This window comes from Danio rerio, chromosome 13, assembly GCF_052040795.2.
Source record: "Danio rerio strain M-AB ecotype USA chromosome 13, GRCz13ab, whole genome shotgun sequence".
In the NCBI taxonomy this organism is placed as follows: Eukaryota; Metazoa; Chordata; class Actinopteri; order Cypriniformes; family Danionidae; genus Danio; species Danio rerio.
This window is the reverse complement of record NC_141033.1, coordinates 14,586,964-14,613,512: the sequence shown is the minus strand read 5'-3', so window position 1 is coordinate 14,613,512 and position 26,549 is coordinate 14,586,964. Positions and strand designations below refer to the sequence as shown.

The 26,549-nt window shown below is 35.7% G+C and overlaps 1 protein-coding gene across 1 annotated transcript in view; it reads left to right on the top strand.

Moving 5' to 3' along the window:
* Positions 1–8,411: 8,411 nt before the first annotated feature.
* Positions 8,412–26,549, top strand: part of gfra4a (GDNF family receptor alpha 4a) — a 298,064-nt gene continuing 279,926 nt past the window's right edge. The window contains 1 exon segment of the mRNA NM_001123058.2: positions 8,412–8,850. Coding sequence (NP_001116530.2) covers positions 8,808–8,850 — 43 coding nt within the window. The 5' untranslated portion in view covers positions 8,412–8,807.

Sequence of the window (26,549 nt, the reverse complement as noted above, 5' to 3'; positions counted from 1 at the left end):
TCAGGGAGTTCAGGAGGCGGCGGCCATTCAGGGAGTTCAGGAGGCGGCGGCACTGGCAACTCTGGAGGATCTGGCAGCTTTGGCAGCTCTGGAGGGTATGGCAGCACTGGAGGGTCTGGCAGCACTGGAGGTGGCGGTGGCAGCTCTGGCAGTAACAGCTCTGGTGGTGGCATCAGCTCTGGTAACTCAGGTGGTGGTGGCCATTCTGGTGGCTCAGTTGATGGCATTTCAGGAACTAGAATAGGAACTGTGGAAGGAACAGACTCGGAACAAGAAGCCATCTTGTGAGCTGGTGGTAGATTGGCACTTACCACATTGTGAGCTGGAGGGCTGGTTGTGACCACATTGTGAGCTGGAGGACTGGAGTCGGCCATCTTGTGAGCTGGAGGACTGGGGTCGGCCATCTTGTGAGCTGGAAGACTGGGGTCGGCCATCTTGTGAGCTGGAAGACTGGGGTCGGCCATCTTGTGAGCTGGAGGACTGGGGTCGGCCATCTTGTGAGCTGGAGGACTGGGGTCGGCCATCTTGTGAGCTGGAGGACTGGGGTCGGCCATCTTGTGAGCTGGAGGACTGGGGTCGGCCATCTTGTGAGCTGGAGGACTGGAGTCGGCCATCTTGTGAGCTGGAGGACTGGAGTCGGCCATCTTGTGAGCTGGAGGACTGGAGTCGGCCATCTTGTGAGCTGGAGGACTGGAGTCGGCCATCTTGTGAGCTGGAGGACTGGAGTCGGCCATCTTGTGAGCTGGAGGACTGGAGTCGGCCATCTTGTGAGCTGGAGGACTGGAGTCGGCCATCTTGTGAGCTGGAAGACTGGGGCCAGCCATCTTGTGAGCTGGAGGACTAGATGCGGCCATTTTCTGAGCTGGGTGTGTGGTGATGGAATGAGCAGCAAGCCCCGTTGCCAGCGTTGCCACCAACAACAGAAGTTTGGATCCACGTGCAGGTTTATTAGAATTGTCAGGCAAGCAGTGGTCAATACCGGCAAACAGACGTATGAGGGCAATCCAGAGTCAAGGTCAAAACAACAGGCAGTTGGTCAGAGGCAGGCAGCAAACAGCATTAAATAAATAAACAAGGCAAAGATCAAAACACGGGAAAACAAGACCAGGATAACGCGTTGTAATGTCACCTTACAGATAAACAAGACTCGGCAAACTGAAGGAGTGAATGAGTGGCTTAAATAGTGTGTGTTAATCAGTCTCTGAAAGTCCTCAGGTGTGAATGTAAATCAAGCTAAATGAGAATGCAGGTGTGTGGGTGAAGAGCATGTATGAAGTTGAAGTCCATTAACTGGCAGATTTGTAGTTTCATGAGTGAGTGTTTACCAGCGACATCTGGTGGTTTGTTCACTGGTAAACATGACAAGGTTATAACAAATACTTATTCTCTATTTAGTCTATTTCAGGTTATTTAATAAACTTAAAAAAAATACATTTCTGGCTTGTTATTTAAATTATTTGAAACACATTTTCCTTAGTCACATTGCAGAAGGACAATGCCAAGATTTACTTGGTTTGAATATTTCATTTTCAAACATGAATTGACCAGCAGTTGACCCCTAATGAACTTTAGAGAGCTGTTCCCTTCAGGGTCAGATCTATGACTATCTTCAGGCTCATCTTTAGCTTTTTTTACAGTAGGCAATTATCATAGCATTGATTTGGTTTATTTCTAAAAGTTGCATTCATTTTTGGCCAACATTTTGTATTGATAGCAGAAGCACACATTCTATGACCTTGAGGCTTTCAATGTCTACTCTAGAGCATCTCAAGACATTCAGTGGGGTTCAGATCAAATGGTGGTCATTTCATATCTAAAAGGAATGAATGTTTCATTCACATTCTAAACCAGATGAATCTTGTCATTTTCATCCTAAAATATTACCAAAGAAAAAGTCTTCCAGCATGGTTGTTGGAGAAATTAAAGATATACACTGCATCAGTTATCAGTAAGAAGAATTGCTGCCAAACTAATATCTAGCTTTAAACATTGTAATTACTGCAATGAACATCCAACCATAGACTCTAATGTATTTGCTGAAATCAAAACAGCTTTTTTCCTTTTTTTTATTTATTTTTTTGTCCAGATAGTTTATACATGGAATAGTTGTTGAATATTATAATAGCTCTTTTATAGCAAAGCCTGTTCACACCATGCATAACAATACTCTATTATAAACTATTAGCATCCACACCATTATACAATAATTATCTGTTTATTATAAGCACATGCAGCAGTTTTATCATCTGGTGCTTTAAATGTTATGGCTGTTTAAAACAGAATACATTCTGATGAGCTACCAATGCTGTCAATTTCTCAGAAAATGAAAACAAAATAAGCTGTCTTAAAGTTATTCTAATAACCATTGCTTTGGGGTGTCATTGTAGATGACAGTACAATTTATTAAAATTTAGAATGGCTTTGAGATTTATGTCATTTTTGTTATCATCTGAATTATTCTGGGCCTAATATTCCAAAAAGGTGACTTATGTGATTAACATCAAGCATGCAGCACACAACTATTTGAATTTGTGATTATTGAGAATGAGAGAAACACATGATTGTTTGTACAGTGAATTGTATGTCTTTGACTTCCATTTAACCTCTTCAGGTTCAAGGTTTTTTTTTTTTTTATTTCTCTTTGCTAATTATGCTTATTGGAACCTAATTAGAATAAAAAACCTAAGTATCATATTTTGAGATGATGTACTTTTAGAAGAAAATAATGTCCATTTATGTGGACTCGTGGTCTGAATTTACATAAAACACTTATTCCCGAGTGTTTTTACATATAACTTTTTTTTTTTACTTGCTTTGACTATCAGAGAGTAAAAAGAATTTTCCTCTATTTTGAACGGATAAAAAGAGTGTTTGGGACATTTTATATGCCGCAAAACAGTTGCAGGATGACACTGTATGTCTGTAACAAAATATAAAACATTCAAAGTATTTTAAATAGACACTTAAGTGCTAAAATGCACTGGACACTTAAGCACCATAGGAGGTTAAATAACCTTGTTTAGGATAATTATAAATGGTGTTTGTTGTAAATTTGGCTTGTTTTATACTTTAATATTGTTTTATATGCTGCTCTGAATAACTTAACAAATGAATGAATGAACGAATGAATGAATGAATGAATAAATGAATGAATGAATGAATGAATGAATGAATGAATGAATGAATGAACGAACGAACGAACGAATGAATGAATGAACGAATGAACAAACGAACGAACGAACGAACGAATGACCATTTTGGTTACATATTGAACACAATTTAAAGATGTGGCAGGTTTTAGTCTCCCTCTCTGTTTTCAGAATGTGTCCCACACACCATGTAAGTTTAAAGGTCTTGTGAAATGCCGAGCATTATTATTCAATGTTTGATATAACCTCGACCAAAACACAATGAGAGGGTGGAACAAAGTGTTCCTCTTTAAAAGAAAAAAAATATCACCGCTCTGCCAGTGAGAGTGGTTAAGCTCAAGAGTATCAAATGGAATGCAAATGAGAAGCGTCTTGAAGGGGGCGTGACATGACATGACACCAGAGAGCATTTGACTGGTTTTGATTTGATCATTGATAGGTTGACGTGAATAAAACCATTAATCCATTTAGGTGATAAACTACAAGCTTTACATGTTGATATCAATTTTATATCTTCTAAACAACATTTTTGACAGTGTTTTGGAGCACACTAGTTTAAAAACAAACAATACCAATGCTAACAAATAAAAATCCTTATTTTAATTTAATGGGACCTTGAAAGTCTTTGTGAATTTAAAATATACAATGTTTTTTTTTTTTTTTTTTTTTTTGCTAGCGCCCATTGTTATTCTTTAGGTGAACATTTAATCCAAGCAAGACCACTGTTTCCATGTTTGGAGTGATGGTCCTCTGTTGATATCAGTTTGATGACTTTAGCCACATTGTTATTAACCACACCCCTCGTAGTGTTAGTTTGCTGAGGCAATGATGCATAAAAAAGACCCCCCCCCCCATCTTAAACGCTAGCATGTCATTACCATATTATGATGGTATTCAGCAATACCTAGTGTAGCAAGGTCACACAGTGTTATCGTAAGTGATTTTTTTCATCCAATCATATAATTCTCGGGTGTAAATAAAGGAGGATTTGGGGTGTTATTAGCCCCTTTCACACATACAGACCTTTCCGGAAAATTACCGGCAATTTTCCGGAAAGGTTGTATGTGTGAACAGGTCCTTTTTGAAAATACCGGTAAATTCGTTCTGGCTATTTTCCGGAAAGAGAAGTTGTAACATTACCGGCAATTTGCCGGAATGCTGCGCTGTGTGAATGCAGAAGGAAGATTCCCGTAATAAGCGCGTGCACGTCTAGAACGTGCTGACGTGAGACGTCTGCTTTAGCCAATCACAACAGTCAGACGCATTTACGTCCGCGCGGTTTGTGAGGATAAAAGCCTTTGAATATTTTTCCAGACACATTTAGCTGCTAGAAGTTAGTCAGATCACGTTTATATGTTCTTCTTAATGCCAACTGTGTAAATAATCATCGATGAGAAATACATCGCAGCCGTTTAAAGCTCATTTGTGGTGAATGATGTCAGAATTTACCGGTATTTTGGAATGGATGTGTGAATGCTCTTTTCCGGAAAATTTCCGTAACGTCCTCGCCTGTGTGAACAGCGCTTTTTTGAATATACCGGTAAAGTCGTTCCGGAAATTTTCCAGATATTTACCGGTATCACTGTGTGAAAGGGGCTATTGTGTGTGTGGATTGAAGTCCCGCTGGTTCCGCCTCTGCCCCTTCCGTTTCCACATATAGGCATTGTTTGGCTTCCTCTTCCGCATTGGGGTATGCATGACAGCAAGAACGGTGGCAGAGGGAACATATTGAAGTGGTGACATCTGTAACTGCACTTAACTGGCTGTATTTGATTTTCTGACGTCAGGGGATAAGATAGGTCATCGCTTGTTATTTCCACTGTCATCCCAGCAGGATCGTTCTTTACTCCTAGGGCATATTAAAGTTCTAATGCGTCTGTGAGTGCATGTTGACAAAGTGGCACATTAGGTATATCTGAATTTTTGTTATATGGCACTTTTTAAAAATTGTTTAACCCAACTGTATATACTGTCAAATGTTGTGGGAGTGAGCTTAAATGCATATTTATAACATCTTTAAATGTTTAGTTATATTTTACATTTTTTTCTGATATCATTTATGAAATGTGACATATACAGACGCTATCAGTGCATACGTTTTTTCTCATCAATCCAATTCTCAGACATTTGACTACGCTCACAACTTATTCTATAGAACAAACAAAAGCTAAACACAATAAAGGAGTTGACCTTTGAAAAACACACATAATACTCACTGGGATAATTTTAACAGACTTTCAAAACACTATTATACACAATCAAATGTAACTCATTGCGCTTAATGGCATAAAGTTACATTTATATTTGGTGTGTTTTTTTACAGACGTTCTGAGAGCAGAATAAAACTAAAGAGTCATCACCTGTCAGCACTGCGCAAAAGGACTTTTTGTTATGTCTCTGTCTCTCCATCTCTCTCTCCTAACAGATGGGCCGTTAGTGAGCCTGTTTCCACAGTTTTCCAGCATGTGAGAGAGAATGCCGTGCCAAACCCCTGCTGGCATCATCTCACTGGCCAAACTCCCTCTCTCTCTCCCACACACACACACACACTCATGCGCTCTCCGCAGATCTATCATTCTCTTTTTTTCACTTGTTTGCTCTCCCTGTCACTCATGATACCTGCGGCAGGTATTATGTCATAATTATTACATCCACACTTCAAAGGCACCACAGCACAAAGAACAAAAGTGATGAAAAGAAGAAACATACAGTGAGATCGAACACAGCTCAAGCAATCACACACACATTTTCAAACCTTTGCCAAACCTAATGGAAATGTCACTCATTTCTTATTTACACTGAAGCTGAGAGCTCTACTTCCCAGCTTGAATGAATATTTCTCTCTGTTTAAGATGAAATTGTTGCAGCGCCATGGAAAACAAACTAAATAAATAAATATTTACGAATTCTTGGAAAAAAAGTCTACACAACTTGAGAAATAAAAGTCTTGTCAAGAAATCACTTGAGTTAATCTGTTCTTTATGCAGTTTTATGTCTCTGCTTGTACTCTTTATGGTTGCTTATATTCTATCACACACTTCACTACAAAAAGGATTAACTTATGGTGAGACGTGTGTGTTTTTTTTTAAATATTGAGATACTGTCAGATGATGATTTGCTTTTATATGCATTTGTTTTACAACTATTGAAAATGTGCTTTTTTTCATGTGTTATATTTATTTTCTTATTTGATTTATACTACACTAGAGTGATTGTCAGTATTGGTAAGAAAGTCAACATTAGGAAGGTAATGCATCAACAGCAGGAGAGGTTTGTTTGGAAAAGTTCCTAGTAATTACCAAATTTAATTACTGTACTAAGTAAACAGTATTTACGGTTGGCTACATGTGAAACATGACTGTAAAATAAAGTACTACTAATATTTTATATACAGTACATTATGAGGATTTGACATGCATACAATGAAAATCTTCCATTGGGTTTCTACTTCATATTTAATTAAGATACATTATTTATGTTATTTTAACCCATACATGTCTTGAAACCCAAGGTACCCTTTAAATTAAGCCATTGCCTGCCTTTTATTAGGATATTGGCTATTTGTTACTTAAACCGTGTTGGGAAAAGTTATTTTGAAAGTAATGCATTACAATAATGAGTTACTCCCCAAAAAAGTAACTCTGGAAAATAATGCATTATGCTACTTTTGAGTAACTTTTGAGTAACTTTTAAGTTATTTTTTCTTACCTGCCTGAGACTTGATCTCTTTCAGAACTTTGTTTTTTTTTTTTTTTTAATAGAGGAGCTCTGCATTTAACAACACGCTGTATAAACTACTACTTTATGTACCTTTAACATTTTTAATAAAAAAAATGTATGTTAGCATCTAACTTCCTGACGCTATTATTGCCATACCAATTAATGCAATTTGAAAGCAACGTGTTTGTGAGGATCTATAAGGAAATTTAAGGATCTGTGAGGGGATCTGTAAGATCTGTAAGGTTTTTTCCAGTTCCTGCGGAGAGCTCATTTTCTCATTGAGTGTGATTCAACATGATTACACTAATTTTCATTTAGCAAATAATTAAAAAAAAAACATATGAATTAATCTAAAAAGTAACTCAAATATTATTTCTTTTTTTTTTTTTAGGTAATACGTTATTTTACCTGTTACTTAGAAAAGTGTATACATATATATATATATATATATATATATATATATATATATATATATATATATATATATATATATATACATATATACACATTGTATATATAACTTGTGTAGAGCTTGCATGTTTTTCCCATTTTCACGTGCGTTTCTGCCAGGTGCTCCGGTTTCTCCCACAGTCCAAAGACATGTGGTATAGGTCAATTGAATATACTAAATAGGCTGTGGTGTATGTGTGAGAATAAGAGAGTGTATGGGTGTTTTTCAGTGTTTGGTTGTGGCTGGAGGGGCACAAACTGCCTAAGACATATGCCGGATGAGTTGATGATTCATTCCGCTGTGGCGACTCCTAAATAATAAAGGAACTAAGCCGAAAAGAAAATTAATAAATGAAAAAAAAAATATTATAATAATAATAATAATAATAATAATAATAATAATAATAAAAATAAAAAAAAAAAAATATATATATATATATATATATATATATATATATATATATATATATATATATATATATATATATATATATAAAGTTTGTAAATAATGTGACATTTGGATAGGAGAAATGGAGCAATTCAATGTGAAAATTGACTTATAAATGTTATTTTTGAACTACTGTAACTATAAGGCAGTAATTGAAGAATTATATATTTTTAAACTATTAAATATTTAATTATCATTTTATAATATAGCAATTATATAGCAAACAAATACTGATGGCAGGTAAAATTGTTAATCATGTTTGGTTTTATGGTCTCAAAAATCAATGTATAATTAAATTAAGAAAAGAAATGTTTTCATTTTGAACGTACATATAATATATTTTCTTTCCTCGTGTACCAGCTATCGTACCACAGAACACACAAATCTAGCAAATGTGTTTAGCCAATATTTAATATATGCAGTATGAATTTTAAAACTTAAACCTTGCACTCTTGCTATTCAGAAATCAATAATAATAATAATAATAAAACAATTTTATTACAAAATATATAGTAAACCAGGTATTTTCAATTACATCCTGATAGTTAATTGCATTGGTTTTCCTCACATATGCTTTTCTCTGTCCTCTCTGTAGAGTTGGAGGGCAGAGCGCAGTGCTCTTACGCGTCCACTGCTTTGGTGTCAGTGCGGTTCTCGTGCGCTCAGGAGTTAGACAGAGACGCAGCAGCGCACGACAAACAGCCGACTTCACTTCCGAAGACCAGCGCGTTCTTCAATTAGTGGCTCGAGTGCTAATGAGGCTTTTAACGCAGCATCCAAACTTGTTAATGAAATAGTGGCGTTTCGTGACACACGTTTTGCGCAACTTGCTTCCCTCATCTGGCGCCAGATCTGCTGGGGAATAAAAGATGCTTCTCGACGTGCTCTGTTCCTATGAAATGATTTGGATTGCACCTCGCATTTTTGGAGGAAATCAGCACTGAACGCAGTACGACGTTTTCTGGACAACTTTGGTGCCAGTGGACACGGGCATTCGCGAAAGTCTTTTACTGCCGCGAGATTGTTTGGCTCTAAACAGGATGGACCTCGTCGGGCTCTACTTGTTCCAGCTGGCAATTTTTGGTGAGTTTTCCTCCGATTAATTCTGCTGATTTGGGGGGAACGGAGGATGAGCTCAGTTGCAGCTGTTGCGGATGTGAAGCGAATGATGAATCCCTTTGCCTGCAGACGCACGAAGCATCTTCGCTGTGCCGCTGCGTTTAACTTCACTTTGTTTCTTTGGCGATTGCAGTGTTGTAAGAAGTTATTCTACCAGTGTTGAAACTGTTGGGACGTTAATGTCTCTTCTGGTTTGATGGTCAGTGCGCGCGTAACTGTCATTATCATGTGTGGCACACCAAATGAGACGGATATCGGACGACCTGCTAATCTGATCGTGTTTGTGTGTTAAAATGACCTTTCGCTTGCTTTTAATGCGCTTGTTCACGGCACATTAGCTCCGTCATTAAAGCAGCAGTCTGACAACCTGTCCGTCAAGCTGCGCGCGTCATCGTGGCATCTCGGTCCGCAGGTAAAGCGCAGGACGCATCCATCCTGCTGCAGCTATATGCAAATGTCTTTAAAGAATGATGAAGAGCCAGCAGCATGAGACTGTGGAGTCATGAGCTCTTGTCAGAAGCATTTGTGAAGGATACCTCCTAACTAGACTCCATGCCGCTGGCTCCTGTCGCCCTGTCGCTTCATTTGTGTATTCCTTTGAGACTTAGTTTTGTCAAACAGTCTCAGGAGAGGCACTTGTGCAATGGGCAACAGGCTGAAACCAGGGAGGCTTCCTTGGCATGCAGGAAAGGATGTGGGGGAAAGATGCTCAGATTTATGATGACAGTCCTGTTTTACCCCTCTTGGATAGTATGATACTTAATAGCATTGCTGAAGCAAAACTGCTGGAGTCATGCTTCATTTAATGCTTTCACGTTTTAAATTCCCCACATTGTCGCATTTAGGAGAAATAGGATGTTTTTAAATCTATGAAAATACACAAGAGCAATGCAGAGCTATGATTCTCAATATCGTAATTAGATAATTTTACTTGATTTTGAGTTGATTGCATCTACCCTAAAAAAAAGATATCTTCGATAATTATAATGATGCAGATTGTTTACCTAAAGCAGAACCCTTTGTCATTGTCTATCCATTTTGTTACAGCACAGATATATCATGTTTCAGTGGAACACATAAGCAGTTATTATCAGAATGTCAAGGCTTTCTTTTACATTAAACAAAGATGCATTAACGTTATCAGTCACGTTCAGCAGCAATTTAGCTTGGTTTAAAAATGAAAAGGCTCAAATATTTAGTCAATGTTTAAACCTGGGTTACCTTGAGCAGTATATAAAAACCGTATCACCAGTTAAAAAATGTGTTACACTTACATAATGAACTACATAAGCAGATTTAAGGTGTTATCTAGCTGCTTAGGGAGCCCAGTGAACGACTGAAATTGGTCTAGATATGGTGTAAAAAATAAAAAGGTGTTTGATGGCATTTATTTATTTATTCATTTATTTTATTTTATTTTTTATTTTTTGTCAAGAAAGCAGACCACAGCAGATTCATAATAGAAAGTGGGACACCTTGTTGAGATTACATAATGGCTGGGTTTGTATACCTAATCAAATGATTGTGTTTTATTTTTAAAATAAGTTAAAGTAAAGAATAAGTCAAGTCCTGGGGAATGAATGCTGATCTTTCAGTTCTACTTTATTCATTTCTGTGGTGAATGGTAAGTGCAGTAGAGTCAATCTGACCTGTCAATCCAGTCCAAGTGCACTTTCACTGTAAAACAGTTCCTGGTTGACCTTTACTTATTCCTTCTGTACCCACAGTACCTGAGATACAATTTCTACTAATGTTTTGAAATGACATTAAAAAATCCATCATCATCATCATCGTCTTGACACAATCGGATCCCTGATGTCTGACTTTAACTTTGACAATGCTGTATGTAATGCCATTTTTTGAGAATTATATCAAGATCTGTACATTAGGTCATATTTTATCGTGTTTTAGCTTATTTGAGTTGTTGACATCTGCTCCAAATATATATAAGATTTCACAATAGTTTACTAATATTTGCAGAAGCGTGTGTACTTCCGTTTTACGTTTTTTTTTTAATTTTTTTTATTGGCATTGTTTGGTCTCAACCTGAAACAATTAGTTTCATCTGCCCAAAAATGACCAAAATAATCATCTGAGCAAGCAACTTATTATAGTTTTATAAACAAATTTCAGGAAGAGCAGGCTCAGATGTTTTAACAACTCTTACTCAGCATTGACAATCATTGTTAACACTTTATTTTGATGGTCCATTTGAGTATTAGTAGACTGGCTGCTTAATATCTGTTGATACAGCTCCTTCAACAGACATTTAACTGAATATAAAAACTTTGCAAGTACATGTCAACTTTCACTAAACCTAACGCCAACTCTAACCCTAACCTAACAGTCTACTTCAAAATAAAGTGTGACCCAGTGATTCTAGTATCCAATCAGCATCAGACCAAACCCACATAAATACCAAACTTGTACTACCTTCATTATCTCACAACTTTAGCATCCCTCCACTACTCTGACACCTCACCTCTTAAACACTCTACCTAGCGGGAGCGTTCTGAAGTGCTAGACACTTTACTTGGACCCCAACGTCTCTCACTTTCCTAACAAAGGGAATAACACGAGTCGGGGTGTCTTTTCCGAGCCCAAAGCCCTCTCCCTGGACAGCACACCAAATATGCTTTATTCTTCGAACATATGTAAGTGTGAGCTTGTGAATTTACATTTTTTAAATCAAGTGCCTTAATGTAGTGTAAAAATAATAACAGTTTTGTGTTGTATTGTGTGGTTATGAATTTATGTCTGGTTAGCATTACCAGAATGAAGGTTTCCACATGAAAAGATGCTATAGTAATTTTACATAAACAAGTAACATTAACAAATAACCCAATACTGTAGATTTTTACAACTATTGTGTAGGGTATATAACACTACCATAAACCAGAGTTTACTGTAGTAAAAGCTACACTACAGTATTTATTACATTTTGTAAGCGCACTCTTGTTAATACTACAGTATAGAAATGGATGTAAATATTATAATATACATAGAATAATATACAAGTGTTTGTGTTGGTCAAAAGCAATATAGTATTTAATTATAAATAAAAATATATTTTTTCATCTGGGTTTGTTTTAAAACAATGTGTGGACATGTTTGGACGGCCCCTTACACTCAATTTTGTTTCTTTTTTAATATTTTCCAATTTACCAAATGCTTATAGGAACACAATTTACATTCATGTCAAAGCATACATCTTATGAGTATGTGTGTTCAAGGATCAACCCTAGTAGTGTTCTGATATATGGTGCAATGCTCTATAAAATAAGGTACAGCAAACAAATTTCAATTGTTATGTAGATCAGAGGGCCCAGGCTCATTCTGATTACGTACCCCTATTTACATTTCCGGAGAGCGCCAAATACATCCCAGGAGTTACTTTTTTTTTTTTTTTGCAGTTTTTGTTTTCACGAATACACCACAGGTCACTCAAATTTCTCTCGTGAGTGCCATTCTTGCCTGCTCTTGTCACGTGATTCCACATGACTGACTGAAAGACTCACTGACCATCCAATCCCCCCAGGGGTACTTACGATAAGTTTAAGACTGATTGGACAGGATTAGAAACAGAAATAAAACCAGAACAGACATTCAATCCAGGGCTATTTTGGCAGATACTTGAAAATGAGAGCATATACCGTCAGTGTAACACATATATTTGCTCGCTCTCTCTCTTTTTTTAACACACGCATTTTTACAAGCAGAAGACAAAAGACATATAGCCAACAGCTAGACAGCCAGAGGCTCATGTAATGTGGTATTTGAGTGACACTTTTGGACTGATTTTTGCACACGTTTGTCATGGTTGGGAGTTTCTATTGAATTTCCATCGACTAATTGATCATCTAACCTGAAAATAACCCCTTTTTGCATTTTAAAATGTTCATTATTAAGCAGTATTTCTTCCCTGCTCCCAAAAAATGTAGGTGATTTCAGGTTTTATTATCTATCTGGGGACATTTTATTCTTAGCAAGTCAGCGTGTGTTCATTTCACCTCTTTTAGAAATGCAATGCACTGCTAACAGCAAATATTTTGGGTCAAAGCATGCTCTCCTACAGAGGAGAATGTGAGCGATGATTGGTTTGTGTCCTTCTGTGTCGCACTTCACTTTGACAACCATCAAAGTGCCGGCCCAAAGAGAAACTTTCATGGGCTTTGTCAACTGTTTTATTGCACCTCATATTCAACTTTTCTTACAAAACAAATCTTCTATTTTCTATGTGGGAATACAAAACTATAAGTTACGAACGAATAAAGATGAATAGGAATGATCAGCTCACAATTTCATGTGGCATTACCTAGTGTTCAGTCAAGTTTAAAGGCTTAAAGTTTAAATCCGAATTACTCTTTCTCAAAGTGTTAATGCCAGTGATCGTTGCGTAATTTCCAACGATTAACAATAGTGTGATATTCACGCATGCAAGGCAAATGAATTCCACCTTTTCTTGACTAATGCTCATTTAGCCCTTTAAGCTCTTAGAGGATTGAATAAATTTGTTAGCCGCACATTTAGTAACCTTGAATTGTGGCAGATTACATTATGCACTGCTGTTCATTGCACCACGCTGGGATATGAATTTATTCCGGCACGGCTTTTCACCAGCATTAATGTGAATGGCCCCTCCTCTCCCCCATTGGCCTGTCCAGGTTCTCTGTCTTCACCCTGCTAATTGTCTTCCATGTTCACTTCTTAGTCTATTCGTGTGGCATGATTTTTTGGGGGAATTCTTAATTAGCTGTCCCCAAGAGTGAATATTGAGTGGGATTGTCTTGATTCAGTCATAGAGATGTACAGTTGAAGTCAAAATTATTAGCCCTCACACATTTTTAAGCATAATAATTTTAATAACTAATTTCTATTAACTAATTTCTTTTGTTATCACATTATGACAGTACCTAATATACTAGTAGTAAAAATAATATTCAGCTTAAAGTGTAATTTAAAGATTTGACTACAGTAGATTAATTATTCTTTAAGATTACTGAAATTAATAAAAAATAAATAAATAAATAAAAACTGAATAAATATAAAAAATTCACACCTTTACCCAATTAAATAAATAGACTCAATGATGGGCCAAAACTCTGAGGTGATTCCGTGTGGCCCTAGTTATTGGTTACAAACAGTGGTTTGTTCTGTAGCCAATCTAAAAATATATATTTCTAAGGGCTAACAGTACTGACCAAAAATTAATTCATTCATTTTCTTTTCGGCGTTGTCTTGGCTAGGTGAGTTGCTGTTTCTGTGTGGAGTTTTCATGTTCTCCCTGCGTTCGCGTGGGTTTCCTCTGGGTGCTCTGGTTTCCACCACAGTCCAAAGACATGCGGTACAGGGGAATTGGGTAAGCTAAATTGTCCATAGTGTATGAGTGTGAGTGATTGTGTATGGATCTTTCCCAGAGATGGGTTGAGGCTGGAAGGGCATCCACTGCGTAAAACATATGCTGGATAAGTTGGTGGTTCATTCCACTGTGGCGACCCCAAACTAATAAAGAGACTAAGCCGAAAAGTAAATGAATTAATGAATGTTATTACTCTTAATATTCTTATCTGTATCGTTGATGAGAATGAGAAAGTTTAATTTATTAATGACTTTAAGACCAAAAAGAGAACAAAATAATAAGTGATGAAAAAAAGAAAAGACTATAAGACGACAGAGACAGACTGCTCTAACTTTGTGTCACCTTACCCAAACATTTTCCTACACCAATATATTCATAACAGCACGAACAGTCTAGGATGATGTAAGTGAAAAATTTTTCATATTCAAATTGATTTTATATGCAGTCCTAGTTTTGATTTGACATTAATAACTACTACAGAATATTGTTAGCTGTTGATATAGACAGTTATTTTCTCTCACAGGTGTAAACTGTACCTCCAAGCTGGCTAGTTTGTTCTAATTTTTTTATCTTATTTTTTTTTTTGTAGTGTGTTCTAGCATGACTTTTGTCTTAGATGCAGGACAGAATCTGAATTATTGCTAAAAATGTAATGACAAAATAGTCTGTATGTTAATGAATGTGTTTGAGTATTGTGGTAAATGCTGTGCTGTTGAATTGTTAATTTATTTTTATTCACTTCATGTGAATATTTTACTAGTATATTGCAATGTTTTAAAAGGTTCACAAAAACGCAGCTAAAGTACTTACAGTTAGTAACAGTTTTCATATAACTTTAGCAACTTATTTCCAACTGATTTTGAAAGGTCCTTACAGCCTGCAAAAGGAGAAGAACTGAAGAAAATATTGGCCAGTAAATATATATATATACTGTATACTAAAAAGGATAAAGTAAGTGTAAAAAAAATGCATTTCAGGTAATTCCCATTTATTTATTCTATGAATGAATGAACTATTGAACCAACCAATCGATTGACCAATCAATCAATCAATCAATCAATCAATCAATCAATCAATCAATCAATCAATTTCTCTGTTTCAATCTGCATCCTTAAATGGATGAGATGCTCAAGAAACTAGTTCTACATATAAGATAATTTAATGGACAACACCTGTCAAAAGTCTTGAATAGAACTTAATTTGAATAATGTCTTTAGGAATATTAGCTGTAGTACTTGTGGAATAACTGGTAGTAATACAATGCCACCCATAAAATTATTAAACAATAATGCACATTTGACATGGTAGTGAACTAATTGTTTTTGATTCCAACTGTCAATTGTTCTTTTTACTTTTATTGTTAATATATTAAAGCGATCAACAAAAATACACAGTACTTATTAGTTAAATCAGTAAAATATTGAGAAGTAGGACACCTTAGAGCCTGCAAAACTGTAAAATAGACAGTTGGACACACAAACACAACTTTGACTGCTTTAATGCACAAGGCTTCAAAATTGCTTCACAACAGATGTGTGCTTACAAATCTTTCACCAAAAAATATTTCCTCATGTCATTATTAAGCATCTAAAACTTTTAATTTTACCACAGTCAATGCTTTTATGAATATATAAGCAACTAATCAATTTGAATAGAACACCAAATGCAGTATTTGATGAAACTGTTCATCGTACATATGAACAGGAATCTGTCAGATTTTACATTTGTGTTTACAAGGTGAGTGATGAGAGTATGAAAATGATGACAGAAGTGAACTAACTCCTTACACCTTTGTGACAAGATCTTATCCTTGTGACTCATTTCACTGAAATTTTTCATCAGCTTTTTAAACTGCCTTTCTAAGAATAACAAGCCAGGCACCTTGGCTTGTTAATGCTTATTTAATGTCACAGATATTTTAGCAATATGATATACTTTGAATAGAAAAACTGTCACACCGTCTGGTTTGATTCAGCGGGAACTGCCAAAGTGTTTAATCATATCACAAGATGCCAAGACTTAATTGTTTATTTTTATATAAACTTCATTGGTGCTCCAGTTCATGTTTAAACTACTTTTATATTGTCATTTCTTTTTTAGTAAGCAGAAACCAGCCCACTATTGTGAAAAAAAGCACACAATTCATCATGAGTCATGAAGTAAATAAAAATAAATAAATAAATAAAAAATCTTAAACAGTGACTCATAATGTTTTATGAAGATATCATACGAATCCACACATTTGTCATCCAAATGTCGAAGTGTGAAATATTTTTGAATTGTCATGTTTTTGGCTTGAGACTTGTGCAGTGAACACTTGCCTCTTGGGAGAAGGTATTAAATCTTATCATTCTCTGACATTTAAGTTATTCTTAGATCTCTGTATGATATCTGAGGATATTGCTGAACAGTTTTTCATTAAAACTATTTAATTATAGCTCTAGTTTGGCTCATCCTCAAACAAAGATAGTTATAAGGTCAATAAAAGTTTATTGCTATGTTCAACAAATGTTTCTTTTTGTTATTGCAGTAGAAAATTATCATAACATCAACCCCCAAAGACAGAGGAACTGAAGAATCAGGGGTTAAATTTCATTCTTAACACTTTTCTTCAACACTCTAGCCATAACCTTTCCTTGGGTTCTCACTGTTTTTCTAATGACTGCTTCCTGAACCTTGCAGTTCAATGCAGGTCAGTGTGTTAACGGAGAATGGACACAGTTATACCATCACACCTGAAATGTAAGAGATGTGTGAGAAAAAAAAAAAAAACAGTGAAACTGTCTCGCACAAGATGTGCTTGTGAATATTCTTTAGGTCAATCAGCATGTTTTCTGGCTCAAAGTGATAAAGTACACCTGAACCACAGTTTCAATGGTGTTTACAAATCCTTTCTCTCTCTTTCTTAGAAAAATGTTGGAATAATTTAACCCAGCGGGCACTTTGATGTCAAAATGACATCAAATTAACATCATGCTTGAAGAACATGCACATCGATTTGATGTCAAAACCTTTATCCATTTGACATCTAAACATCGATGCTCTTTTGACCATCAAATATAGACACAGAAAGTATTATGATATAAGTGTTATTCATCTGAAAGGTTCAATTGCTAACTCTAAATTCAAAATGGATTTAATATCCCTATAATTAATCTAAACGACCTTAATGTCAAAGCGACATCAAATTGATGTCAAGTAACATGTCAAAAATCGATCACAGGATTGTCCAGTAGTCTTTTTTTTGTAGTATTTCACGTCAATATAATGTGACGTCAATATAAGACGTCAATTTTATAGTCAATTCAAATCAAAATCAGCATTTTTTATGTTTTTGATGTTGTTTTGACATTAATGTGTTTACTGGAAAGTACATTTTATGAAAAGATATTGCCCCTGGTTCATCAGTTTCATATCCTATATCTTGCTTTAGTGTTTATTTCTAGTTTGTAGTTTTCATGCTGGGAGTTTTGAAGTCAGTTTTGAATACTCTTGCCATTTCCCATTCTTTAATGGTTTACCTTGAAACAAAGTGTTATGTTACGTTACGTTACATTACGTTATGTTACATTATATTATGTTTACAAATTTCTTTTGTACAGATGGTGGCTTTGCATATTTATTACCCTAAACAAATGAAAAAACAAATCAAACTGTGATTGGTTGCTTCTCATGTCAATCAGACGGCCTTTTGTGTGCTCCTTGGCTAATTAAAGCTGCAATGGAGTTCAGATTGTCTGCCACCTATCTTAAGGTCTGGCTATAGAGCTGTTAACACTGGCCATTTTTTTCATAGTACCTATAATTATTGGTGATCCTTTTTTGTTGGTGCTGTTGTTTGTTTGTTTTTGTTTGTTTGTTTGTTTGTTTGTTTGTTTGTTTGTTTGTTTGTTTGTTTGTTTGTTTGTTTGTTTGTTTGTTTGTTTGTTTGGTTGGTTGGTTGGTTGGTTAGTTGGATTTTGTCGTGTTCACATAGTGAGAACTTAATTTTGATTAAGGAATGATTTTAGTTCTAGGAATGTCATTTTGTGGGGCTAAAAAGCTCCTACAGTATTAAAGAGCTGGATCGAAGCCAGCATACTAGAGTATACAGTGATGAAAGTGTAAACTGATTGAACAAATGTTTGTTACACGAAACAATAACACAGTATTTTTAAGTGTTACAAGACATACACATTAAGAAAACTAATGTTAGTGCCACTGTTAGTTGCATTAGCCTAAGGCATTGCTTTTTTTTTCTCTGCTTCAACCATCGTATACCACCACAAGTTGTCATAGGTGATTTAGTCCTCCTTTATTCTGATTTAATCACATAATACATTCACACAACAGCTCCATTATCACAAAACCAGCATACAATAAAAACCCACAGCTTTGATCATGCCCTCCATTCTCCATGTGTTGATTTTGTTGAAAATAGTGCTTGATGTTGCTGTTATAGCTGACTTACGTCACTTCAATGTTACTGATGATATGAACGCAACAAAGGAGATAGCCCAGGGAGAAATTAGCTTATGAGAAACCTGCACTGGTAGCTTGTAAGTACCCATTGCAAAAGCCCATTATGCGAAACAAGTAGACCTTCTAAACAAAATGCTGTACCTGTAAATAAGCTGAATAGGCACCCTATAAAACATAAACAGTGTAAAAAAAAAAAAGTAAGTAAACCAGTACGCTACAGAAATATTATAGATAGTATAATAAAACATTTGCATGCCATCTCTCCTCTGCATGAATAAATGGGCGGTAAAATAGTTTTTGTTTTTTTTACAAAACACTGTTTTTTAAGAAAAATTGGTTGTACTGTATTTATTTTTAAGTCTGATGTTTGAGAAATTATAAGGAGTTACTATCTTTATCAAATATTTCACTGTTTTACATTTACCTTTTAATTGTAAACTGGCAGCTATTCTAGCTCTCTGCTACTCTCACATGGTTGCCCACTGAAGCTAAGCAGGGCTGTGCCCAGTCAGTACTTGGATGGGAGACCACATGGGAAAGCTAGGTTACTGCTAGAAGTGGTGTTTGTGAGACCAGCAGGGGGCACTCACACTGGGTCATAACTACCCAGAATATTAATAGGGACTCTATACTGCTCAGGATGTCCTTCAAAAAAGAGTAAGGTGTTAACGCTGACATCCTGGCCAAATTTGCCCACTGATATCTGTCCATCATGGCCTCTTAACCCTCCCCATATCACAATTTTTGTCTCCTCTCCACCAATCAGCTGGTGTGTGGTGTGCAGTCTGGCGCAATATTGCTGCTGTTAAATCATTACAATATACAAATAGCTTGAAAGATTGGTCATTGTTGGACATTTACCTTCATATGGTGCTATTTATTATATATGAAATTAGGATAAGATTAAAATTTTCTCCATGACTTATTAGACTTGTTGGATATTTACCAAAAAGGGTATTTCAAAAAAAGTTAAATATGTAAAAAATGCTAAAGCAAAAAAGTGACAGGTGCACGTCATAGGCTTCATAGGAGGCTTCAGTTGCATGATCTTGAATGGGGTCCTTTAAATAATTTAAGTCTTCAGTGGATTTGCTGATTTAAAATTAGCAGTGTCACATGAGAGGACATGATTTTCAGAAACATAATATATGCGATTGCCATTTAAGAGCTATGCTTCAGACAGTCACACCATAGAAATTTTACTTTTTTATAGCCAGAGTTTCATGGAGGACAAATAAATGTTTACATTTATTTGAAGAGTTAAAAAAACTCTAAATCCATCAGACCTCTTTTCTTTTCAATGAGCATTTTCTATCAGGCTCCTCTGATAAGGTTCAGAAGTTTTATTTTAAATGTAATGAAAAGGTTATTAGGTAGTAAATAAAATACCCTTTTTTCAAAAATGTCACTTTAGACAATTATTTGGTTTTTAACAAGGTAAATTTTATTTTGCGTCAAAACCAGCTAAACCCATGTCTGCTTTTTATGCAAAACCCTCTAAATCCACCTATTGAAACAAGACAAATGTAATGTAATTAGTCGGAAATGAAGATGCCATTAGATTACTTTACCAAACATAAATCACATTACATAGACTTAGTTGATTTACATAGATTTATATAATGTGAAGCAAATATTTTTGTTGAACATGTACTACATGGCTAAAGTATTCACTCAATGCTTAATTACTCAATTATCTAGTTTTTGGCGGAAGTGGCGTTTAGCGGTTTTTGCATCTGAACTCATAATTTTGTCTTTTTCGACTTAGTCCCTTTATTAATCGGGGGTTGCCACAGTGGAATGAACCGCCAACTTACCCAGCATATGTTTTACGCAGCGGATGCCCTTCCAGCTGCAACCCATTACTAGGAAACATCAATACACACTCATTCACACACACACACACACACACACACACACACACACACACACACACACACACACACACACACACACACACACACACTATGGACAATTTTGCTTACCCAATTCACCTATACCACATGTTTTTGGACTTGTGGGGGAAACCGGAATATCCGGAGGAAACCCACATGAACACGGGAAGAACATGAAGACATGTTTAACATTTACTGCATTTTAAGTGATGACAATACTAATTATATTCATATTTGTCATGCTTCACGGTGAAAATGCAACGTCACATCAAACAAACCAATGTACTGCAGTATAAAGCAGAATATCTACCAGCTGAATTATTTATCCCACCATATCTCCCAGTCGTAGTCTGGTGTCATAGCACACCTTACACATATACTGTATAGGCCTATATACAGTATGTGTCAGTTTAGGTCAGGTCAGATCTAATATATGCACCTTTGGCGTGAGCTCATTTAGAGTCAGTCATCCATTCAGTCAGCATGTTGCACAGGAGCCGATCCGCCCCTATCATCAGGAGAGAGCAGAGAAGAAAAAAAGGGAAATGGAGACCTTTTTTGGATTCAGATAAAGGAAAGCACACACAATTGTTGAGCGGGCACAGAGACGACTAAAGCACAGGAGGAGGTGACAGAACCGCTCATTATGTTAACGGCCCGTCATTCCGCCGTCTTTTGTAAAAGCACGATTAAACTGCCAGGACAATTACCAGCGCCTCAGTAAAAGAATCTGGCATTTTTACGACTTCCATGCGGCATATACCGACAGGTGCGATGGGAAAGGCCTCCGATTGTCTATAGTGATTTTATCTCGACAGGGTGCTGGAGAACGCCACCTTGCTCGCAAGCAGAGACTTCTTGTTAGACTATAGGGGGAATTGAGGTTGAGCTGGAGTCACGTGAATACAAATGAACAAGCTTCAGACTCTCGGAAAGTCTATGTGCCGCAACCACAAGAATACAGATCAACAATGCAGGGTCTTGTGGTCTCTGCCTGGGAGGGGGTATGAGGTGATGTGTGATCTGAAATGGCGAGGCACATTTTGTTCTGTTTACTGTAGCCTTTCTGTCCCTTGTGTCCACGAGAGACTTTTGTTTCTGAAGAACAAAAAAACGATGAAGCTTGGAGAATTTGTGAACCTCAACCCCTGTAGAGCCAACATGTGCCTTTTGACTCGAGCGTGTGTGTTTGTTCAGGATACAAATTAACTGCTTTTGTAAAGGCTTGTGAAAAGAGAAAATCTATAGCTGAAAAAAATGTTTCTGAAGAGTTTTGAAAAACACATTTGGGGTTCTTCTTATTTTAAAACATTTATATTTTATTGACTTGAAAATTAAGTAAATTGCTATAGCTGGTTTCCCTGTCGCTAAAACTCCTTCATTCATTCATTCATTCATTTTCTCATTGGCTTAGTCCCTTAATTTTCAGGGGTCGCCACTCATTTTTCCATCTGCTTAGTCCCTTATTTGTCAGGGGTGGCCACAGCGGAATGAACCACCAACTATTCCAACATATGTTTTACACAGTGGATGCCTTTTCAGCCAAAACCCAGTACTGGGAAACACTCATACACTCTCATATGCGCACACATTAATACACTATGGCCCATTAAGTTCACCTAAAGTGCATTTCTTTGGTCTGTCGGAGTAACCGGAGCATCCAAACTCACGCCAACACGGGGAGAACATGCAAAATCCACAGGGAAATGTCAACTGACACAGCCAGGACCTGAACCAGCAACCTGTAGGTTTTTTTATGACCAATGAAAATGCTTTTTTAAATTAAATACATAGCCAATTTTAATTTAATATTCTGTTTTTATTTAGATTTCTGACACAATGGTCAGTGACATAAAGAGGCAAATTTCTTAAAAAACATTTCATTAATAATAAGAATTATAAAATTTAAATAACTTTGTATGATATATGTAAAATAATAAATTACAAAAACACATTCTATTGCATTATCATAATAAAAAGTGTATACAGTATACTTCCAAAATTACACATTACTATTATATACCATGTACAATCTAAATATGTTTACAATATTTATGAAAAGCTGTTATTATTTTAGACTGTATTATACAAAAGCTGCGTCCAAAATCGCATACTTCCATACTACTGTATATAGAACACTAAAACAGTATGCGAGCTGAGTAGTATGTCCAAATTCATAGAATTTGTAAAACAGTATGTGAGAAGTATACCTGGATGCCCTACTACTTCCGGCAAGATTCTGTGCAACCGTTTGGCGCTACGCTATTCCATGATGCACCATGAGAGAATTCATGAATGGATGTGAACCCAGCAGGCACACAGCGTCATAAGGCATAAATGTTAGGTTAGATTTAGGTTGTGACTTCAGGTGGCCAAAATTCAATGTCTAGCCAGCGTCGAAGGACAATGTTATTTTCACGTCTAATAATGACATCAAATAATGTTGATATTTGGTTGATTTTTATTTTTGTGTTGTAAAGTGAACAAAATCCAATGTCGGGCCAACATCTTAAACCAACTTCATATTGATGTCAAATACTGACATTTATTTGTCAGGTATGACAACCAAAATTTAACGTCTGATGGATGTCATAATGGTTACAGCCACACAACGCCAAGCTATAACATCATTATATGCCATATATAATTATATTTGGTTGATTTTAGGTTGGACGTAGGACATTGACTTCGGCCTGACTGTGGGTTCTGACATTAACTCGATTTTCATTTCCAAACAAAATGCAACTTCCCAAAGACGTTGGGATACAACGTCAATCTCACTTCATGTTGAAGTGCTGTGCCTGCTGGGAAGTGACGCAACTAACACGCATAGCTCATGTGATGATGACAAAATGGCAGATGTAGTATGTTCAAATTCCATTCATACTGACATTCATACTGTATAGATCGTACTTTTCTAATGACTGAGTATTCAATTCAAATGAAGTAACTACTGAGTACTACGCAATTTCAGACACAACCTAAATCTTATATTTAATCAATAAATACATTATTAAACTGATTATTACAAGCAAGCTATTTTTGAGCTTAAAAAGTAAGACTAAGCTAAGTTCTTTGTCTAAACTTAGTTGTCTTTGCTAACACAAAGCTAAATGTGGGATGTCCGTCAAAATCAAATCAATGTTGAACAAAAGTCCTTACAAAGACCAGAGATCGAATAGACAAAGACAAATGTCTACATGTGTGAAGTCGGTCTAATCTGACTATTTGATGACTATAGTCTATTTTTCGACTAGATGTTTATCGGTTTTCACTGAGAGCAAATTTAGCTTTGTTTTGGCAAAGCTATCTATGTTTGAATGTCTATTAGACATCTTTTAAACACAACATTTATTGCCTGTATCTTCTAAATGTGCATCTAAAACATTTACATTTAGTCATTTAGCAGACATTTTTGTCCAAAGTGGCTTACAATTAAGGAGGTATCCGACGATTTAACAAGTAAATGGAATACACACAATCAGTGCTAATTATTCAAAGTAACTTGTTTGTGCTCAGAGAATTAAGTGTTAGAGTAAGTAGTGAGAGAGAGTGAGAGAAAAGGCTTCTTATAGGTGGTTTTGACATTATTCACAGGGGTTCAGGTGTTCTCTAAAGAGAGACAAGTCATTGCTACAAACTACAAAAATTAAGGCCCTCACATTTTTGTTTCTGTTTAATGCAAGGAATTATGCAAGGTTTCTGTTGACAAATACATACCCTATAATGCTGATTCTTCAATTGAGGCATAAGCTGTTAGAAGATGAGCAAGCTGACAAATAACATGTTGTCAATTCTAAAATCTAAAATGATCATTCTTGAAATTCATAATGCTGCACTGCCTAATAAGTTTTCCAACTACCAAGAGTCTAACTCTGTTCTGTTTACTCACAAAATCTATTTTTGCTCATATTTGGTGTTTGGCGAGTGTTAAATTTGGACTCAGTCTGTGTACAGATCATGTTCACTGTTGTGGCGCCTGTGAATTCCTACAGAACAGACAATAACAATTCTCCTGTATTTACCTATGGTGTGACATAAGCATTATCGCTGCATGCTCTAAAAAAAAACTGCATTCATTCCTTCTAGAAACTGTGCCTATAATCCTCATCAGTAGCAGGTTTAGGCCACAGTGACTTGGCTGGCAGGAACCACTTGTGCTTTTAGGTGCCACACTTTACCATTTACCATATCATAGATTCAAGATTTTATCACAGCAGTTTCCATGTGATTTATACTTATATTACTGCAATTTCTTTAGAAGTAAGATAAAAAGAATAACACTGTTATATGAGCATGACTGAATTTTTGCAAGTGCATTTAAGTAGCCGAGGACATTCGTGAAATTGCATGGTTGACACCTGAATAACCAACTGTTAGACGTGTTATGTATTTGCTGTTTGTGTTTTTTGACTTTTATTGATTACAGCTCCAAACATTCAACGTGTCACACAATTTCAACAAAAAAATAAAAAATACAGTTTTTGTTAGACAACAGTTCATTAAAATTAAAATGTTGTTTTGGAAGGTCATTAAATGTGTTACAGTTACTTTTTTAAGGAAAGTATTGTACAAGTATGTGTGTTTGTTTTATTTTCTGTGTGTCTTTAGGAGTAAGATAGGCTTAAGTTTGAATGTAATTATTTTTTACCCAACACTAATAATAAGAATGACCAGATGGTGATATTTTTGTATTATTTTCAATGTAATGTATATGGATGTATTGCAGTTTATAACTACTGTACAAAGATCTGGCAATGTGTTCTTACTTCTTTTTAAAGTGAATAGATGCAAATGCAAAACATTTTCCTGTTATTTATTTCTCTTTGGAAGAAAGAGAGACATTGTGTCAATAAAACTAATTATTCAGTTTTGTAGCCTATTGCACAAAACTCATGCTTTTTTTGTAAATCTGGTAGAATTTCTACATTATTTTCTCCATTTCTACATGGAGGGAGCCATAGTGGTGAGCACTTCCTGGCAGCATGCTTTGAACTTCTGTTTAAAATTGCTAGAGCATGTGTTTCTCAATCAGAGGGTCACAGTCTATTGTTTTGTTGTTGTTGTTGTTGTTTGTTGAAAATGTTTTTGTGATGCATAATTTTGATTTTAAAAGACATGTCTGCAGTTCAAGTGCATGGTAGGAACATATGTGGTTAAATAAGATGTTGAAATACACTGTCATTAATATTATAGTGTTATGTTTCTTACTTGGTACACAATGTCTCTCACCTATGAATACACTCCTGGGTTTCTCATCAGTGGAAGTCGTCATAGTTTGGTAAACTTAGGGAGAGTACAGCAAATATATTTACTGCATTCCTATTTGCTCAAATAATAAAAGACAAACTCAGACATATTGTTATCAAGACTTCTAGCAAAAGTAAAAAAGTGCGAGACTGATATTGGCAGCCATAAGAGAGAAACACAACATCAAATGTACTGTCTTGCCTATAAATGCTGTACTAGAAACATCTCACATAAGTGGTACTTTGTGTTTTTGTAATTTGATGCTAAGATGTTATAACACAAGCTTTATCCAAAAATATATATAAGCTAGGCTGATTCGGATGTTGATTCTATTAATCAAAAGCAGTTTACATGTTTTGAAAAAAGATAATTATTGAACACATTAGCGATGAGCAGGGCCAAACAGAGTCTGCTGACATTTTTTTGGTATTTCTGTGCAAAATTTTGTTAAAAATGTGCGGATTTATGGGGAATGATTTTGGGAGTATCATTACTAAAACCTTAATATATTAAATAAAAAATAATGCTTTTTAAACTTTTATTTAATGTTTACAATGCAAATTTAATTAGATCCACTTTATTTGGTAAAAGAAGAAAGGCTCTCATATTAAATATCTACTAAAAGACAAAAAATATTATTTTACAAACTGTATTGTAAATAAATAATATAAATATTTTTATATTACTCCATAATATTA